This window comes from Cynara cardunculus, assembly GCF_001531365.2.
Source record: "Cynara cardunculus var. scolymus isolate 2C chromosome LG 1, CcrdV1, whole genome shotgun sequence".
Taxonomy (NCBI): domain Eukaryota; kingdom Viridiplantae; phylum Streptophyta; class Magnoliopsida; order Asterales; family Asteraceae; genus Cynara; species Cynara cardunculus.
In genome coordinates, this window is record NC_037528.1 from 26,009,280 (window position 1) to 26,015,330 (window position 6,051).

At 32.8% G+C, this 6,051-nt stretch overlaps 1 protein-coding gene across 1 annotated transcript; it reads right to left on the reverse strand.

Moving 5' to 3' along the window:
- Positions 1-743: 743 nt before the first annotated feature.
- On the reverse strand, positions 744-3,854 carry LOC112523474 (dCTP pyrophosphatase 1-like). Its single transcript, XM_025133095.1, has 2 exons — positions 3,660-3,854; positions 744-1,437 (listed from the first exon to the last, which is right to left on the reverse strand). The coding sequence occupies exons 1-2, from the start codon at positions 3,783-3,785 to the stop codon at positions 1,105-1,107; spliced, it is 459 nt and encodes a 152-aa protein (XP_024988863.1). The 5' UTR covers positions 3,786-3,854; the 3' UTR covers positions 744-1,104.
- Positions 3,855-6,051: the final 2,197 nt, after the last annotated feature.

Here is a 6,051-nt window from a genome sequence, read left to right on the forward strand (position 1 = left end):
ATATTTATTAATAATTTATATTAATTAAAATATAATATAAATAAATAAAAAACAGAAAATAAAATGAATAATATATATTTATTAATAATTTATATTAATTAAAATATAATATAAATAAATAAAAAACAGAAAATAAAATAAATAATATATTAATTAAATTTTTTTTAAATAATAATAAAATAAAAAGTAATAATAACAAAAGGACAAAAAAACACAAAAACCCATAAAAAAATCAACTTAAAACCTACTTAGGGGTGCCAATGGTAAACCCATAGTGGTCCCATTAGCCTCCCCCTAAGAAGGCTTACAAGGTCTAGCTCACCTAAGGCCACCATCATGGTCTAAGTCTCGTGAAAACGGGACAGTTTCATGTCGTCCCAAGTCTACAATGTTAATACCAAATGGAAAATCTTATAATAAATACAATGTCAAATTTGATACATAATGTATTTCTTTAATGATGGCAAAAGTCTTAAAATAAATACAATACTTTGCTAATTGAACGTTCTCATGTTTGATATTGGTAGACTAAATGCATGCCTACTTGTTAATATCATCCTCACAAACATCAACATCAAATAATCCTTTTTTGTAAAAGCATCAACATCAAGTAATCCTTTTTTGTAAAAGCAAAGGGCTCTTGCTATATGCACACCCATATAAATCAAAATAAGATAATATCATACATTGAAAATGTAAAAGGTAAATCTTGAATTTGATGTACGTATGTTAGGAGAGGAGGCTATTAGTAGATAGGTGTGCATTGCGAGAGGAGTGGTCAAAATAGTTGGAAACCAGAAAAATCCAAGACAAGAAGAAATGATAATGTTCCTAGTCACAGAAAAAAGGGACCGCCCTTTTATCATTTCAAAAGATGAAACATACCCAAGTCTTGGTCATTATGCTTTGTTCTTCCTAGAATCAAAACCAACCAACTTGGGGGTACACCAGACCAGACCAGACCATGGACCCTACAGCCTACCACTAGTCCTGTAAACCTTTCAACAACATCTAGATCAAGGTATCATAAACCATACCAGAAAAAAGGAACCCTTTACCAGCATTGGGTTGAAGCTCAAAACAAGAGAGACCAATAGTAAAAGATCAAACACCATCATGAGATTGAAATATATCATCCTTCATGCTGCAGCTGTTGTTGGTGGTGGGTGAAGAAGAGTTGTTTATGATTTGATTATGCTTTTTAGAAGAGCCCTTGCAAAGATTAACTGGGTACTTATTAGCATTGATTTCCAGTTTTCTAAGTGCAGCTTTACCAAGATCAACACCACATATATCTGATAGCCTTACTAGATACAGCAACACATCTGATAGCTCCTCCCCAAGGTGTTGTTTTTCTTCATCTTCCCAATCAGGAAGTCCTCTTGCTACCTCGCCTTTCCATTGAAATATCTCTGACAACTCTCCAACCTCTCCTACCTGAAACACACACACAAACGCAATTTCACATTTTTGCTAACCATTCTCATCCTGTATTTTTCATGCTTTCAAAAACGGGAATTTACAATCGCAAGCTTTTTTTTGCATCATTGAAATCCGGCTTTCCAAGTCCAGACCCAAAAAAGCCCAAGCCATGTGCATCTCTAGCTTGCTCGTCAACGTCGGGTTGTACACGAAACCCGACTGCTATGCAACCTTGCTACATATTGAAAAGAAAAGACTGTTTAAAGTGATAAAGTGTGTTTTCTTTTTCAGAACATTTTAATGGCTTTAACTGGTATGGAACACTTGTTGCTAATTCTCTCCCAGTTCAAGGCATTAAAGTAAGAACAGTACTGACTGTTCATTGAAGCTGATGATGCACTCTCTACCATAACATATAGAGGATACTGCCACAACTGATACTCTTTCTAGAAGCTACTCACACATATTGGTCATAAGATAAATTATATATAGGAGAAATAAATTTAAACTACATAGCAAAGAAACATTAACCCACTTTAAAGTGGTCCTACACCAACCAAACTGGACTACCTTTTCCAGGCAGGGTCCTTTTCACAGTAGCAGAACAGTGCCTGCTTGGATTACCCCCAAAGATTTACCACAAATGGTAAAGTCCTTTAAAGATGTTCTGTTCAATGTTGAGGAATACATAAAATCAAGCCAGGCTCTATGTATCTTTGCCAAACATTAGGTTTAATTACATCAGCCCATCAATGTTAGTCTAAATTAATCTTTAATGGGCATCAATAATAAGATCATATAGCAGCACTACATATTATTTAAGTTGGATAAATTTTTGGCATCTAATTTCTGATCTTATAATACTGCAAGTAACTATTAGATCATCAATCTCTCTTACCTCATATTTGGTGCAAGCACCTTTGGGTAGATTAGTATTTAATTAGCATCAATAACATCATATGGGAGTATAACATATCATTCAAGGTGAAGGTTATGGAGTTGACATATAATTTCTGATCTTGTCATAAGCAGTTATTTTAGTGGATCAAGCACCCTTCTTTCCTAAGCTTAGACATGACTTGGGGTACATTACGCTACATGGTTCCAATGCAAGAAATTATCATATACATGAATCAACATCGACCATCATAACAGTTTTCAGTACTCATTTAGTCATTTGACAAACTGCTCAACTCAACTAAGGGGCCGTTTACCCAAACACTTACCTGGTAAGAGCTTACCAGTAAAATCAACACTCTCACTTAACTTACCGGGCAAAATTCTAGTCCATCAAAACGGAAGCGTATGCAATAATTTACCCGGTAGCACCAAACTGGGTAAGAGTTTGTCACCCTCATTTAGCGGATAAGACTTTGGTCCTTGCCATTGCTCTTACCGAGTAAGATTATGTCTCTGTGATGTTCATCTGGTAAGCACTTACGGTAAGTGTTTACCAAAGGGTCCCTAAATCAGAAACTACTACTCGACTTGATTCGAGTAATACTAAAAAGGGGTTATTTTATCAAGATGTCAAATATGTCAACCACTAAATGCGGTTCCTTTGATAATAATAGACTTTTATCCAAAATCATTGTAATAAATTACGATCTTTCAAGGCTTAAATTTCTTTACAAAAGTTCCCTCTAAAGACAATTCTGTGATCCCATATCTTCCAAGTCTTAGACATTACATGTGACATAGGGTGATAAGGTGCCACTAATCAGTGGTGGTCCACCGGAGTAGTTCCATCCTCATACACTCCCTCCCCCAAGAAATCAATCCAAAAAAAAGGGTTTGCATCTTAACATAAGCACATTATGTTTTTTAACCTCAAAATTCATTCGGATAGTAAAACATCAGAGTAAATGCTGTTAACCGTATTAATATAAATATCAGTGATAAATTTGCAGCAAACTCGATACAAATTTCGAGTTCGGAGACTCGGTTTAACATCAATGCATAGTTTTTTTTTTCGAGTTTTTAATCGCATCGTGCAAAGTGCTTAATAGTTTTTCTTTTTGGATAAAAACAATATGAATTTATATGCGTGAAATCAAAACAATACTTTGGAAAACAAATTTACAGAAACGAAAAGTCAGATATAAACACAATAGGCATAAGACCTTCCACAATTGATTCTACATTCGTAATCAATCTGAGCAAAAGACGCCTATATTAACTATATCCTATGGTGTATAACATGATAATGGAAACAGGAAGCATAGAATGAGAAATACCAGTGCGAGGAGGAGATTTCTGGGACTGTGAAACCGATCCCAGTCTCTTTCCTTTGCGAAATCGGCCATTTTTTTCTTCAACTCCAGCAAGCTGACATCCTCTTCTCTGTCTTCGAGATTACTCATCTCTCCGGTTGATCTTTTTCTCGGATTCTAGTTGCTCCGCCAGGTCCACCGCCCAACGCCGCCGAATGGTACAGAGGGAGTGAGAGGAATAAAAGGTGACTAAAAGGGAAGGGTCTGAATAAAAGCTTTTTGCATAAGAAAAGTGACCGAGATTCGGTTACCGGATACAGCCGGTTGCCCTCAAAACGTGTCAATCTTACCAACCCAAAGGCCCGCTCATTTTGTTACCAAAACCTTTATTTTATATGCATTTAGTTTAGGTTAATTATATATTTACAAAAAATGTAATAATGAAAAATCTAAGAAATTGATTAAATGTTTGAACAATTTTTGCAATAAATAAGTTTTTAAACATTTCAAAGCATGTTAAATAATTTTTTGAATTTTTTAAAACTTGTTAGATACTTTATTATAACCTATGAAACTGGTTAATGTGGTAAAATAATGTAAGTACATTTTTGGTATATTTGTTTCATTTTATAAATACAAATACTTTTTGGTTCAAAAATATTTAGGGATTTAATTATTCAAAATATGAAAATACATTGGTTTTTTCTATTATTTTATCATGCTAACAAGTTGTATAGGTCATAAGAATGTATCTAACATATTTTAAAAAGTCCAAGAAGTTATTTAACAGATTTTGAAATGTTCAAGAACTTATTTGTTCCAAAAACTTGTTCAATAATTTAATTATTTCAAATACTAAAGTCTATTGAGTTTTTTAGACTTTTCCCTAAAATAATCAATTTTCAGGATTAGTTTACCTTCTAGCCATTTTCTCTCTACATCTAATAAAATAGTCATAGGTTCGCAAAACTCACATCTATAATTGTGGATCCAGCTAAAAGACAAAAAAAATTACACTTTTTATCCCTGCAATAGTTAAAGAGTCAATATCCGTAATGCTTTTAGGAAGGAGCACTACATGTCAACGTGAATGAAAAAAAGGTTCACAAACATGTACACTTTCTTTTTCAAAATAGTGGGACCCAATCCAATTAAATAACAGAAAATTATTATATGGACCATTTCATGATTGAGTGTAAAAGATTTATAAAATACTAGTTATGTATCTGTTCCAGTGCAGCAGAATGTAAGACTAACCATCTTTGGTTAGATCGAGGTTAAAAGCTTATCCCTGACACTTAAATCAGAAAACAACTATGGACAAAAAAACGATTAAACTAATTTACTATAAGTGAAAGACATGTTACTTTTTGTTAATTTTTATGCATAATAAGCAGGGACGACCCTGATAATAACAGACTTGTATATAATAAATCAAAAGACGATGCTTTGTTATAAAAACAATTTATAACAAGATACCGTAGCACTTGTTCAAATAGAAGCATTCACGATCGATGACAAGTTAAAATACCATATAATAAACAACATACTAAAAATGAATCGTGCCAAATTAAATATTATATATTATTTTAATAAATACTAGTGTTCGACATCGCGCATTGCGCCATGATCAAAATTCAATTTAAGAAAAAATGTAAAAGTTTTGACCTGAGTGGAAGTACGATGTGTCTGAAAACTCGGGATCGTATTTATATTTATAGCGCCTCGTCCAATACCGTAAATCATGATTTAGAGAATACTAACATCAGATGGAAGTACGTCATTAAGTAAACACTTTCATTCTATGTATATATAAATGATATAGTAGACACTTAAACTACATTTGTTACTATAGGTACTGCAATAATCACAACTTTTATTAAAAAAAAGAATATATCATTTGCATTTGTTTTGCACAAATATTTTTACTAATTGGTTGGTTTTGATTTCAACCATAGTTATAGATTTCAAAACTCCATCACGCTTTTATATATCTATCATCTTCTTCCAAACTATCATCTTTCTACCACTGTAGGACAATCAAGAATTCATCATAATTCACCATTTGGTAAATATTTGATTCTCATTGTGTCATGTCATCATCTTAAGGTTTTTTACTTTTGTTATCAATGTGAGACAATCAAGAATTCACCACAATTCACCATTTGATAAATATTTGATTCTCGTTGTGCATGTCATCATCTTAAAGTTTTCCTTTCTCTCTCTCTCTCTCTCTCTCTCTCTCTATATATATATATATAGAGGAGCGTTCAAATGAAAACTTGACCCATTTGTGTAAACCGTGTAAACCAATCTCATCCGTCCATTTTCTTGATCAATGGCCTAGATTATATTATTTTATTTTAGGAAATTAAAAATTAAAAAATAATTAATATTCATTTTATTTAAGAAAAAA

Excerpts from the sequence above, each read along its gene's own strand:
- LOC112523474 (XM_025133095.1), bottom strand. The coding sequence starts at position 3,785 with ATGAGTAATCTCGAAGACAGAGAAGAGGATGTCAGCTTGCTGGAGTTG. Across the intron at positions 1,438-3,659 it reads GAAATCTCCTCCTCGCACTG|GTAGGAGAGGTTGGAGAGTT; the intron begins GTATTTCTCATT and ends TGTGTGTTTCAG.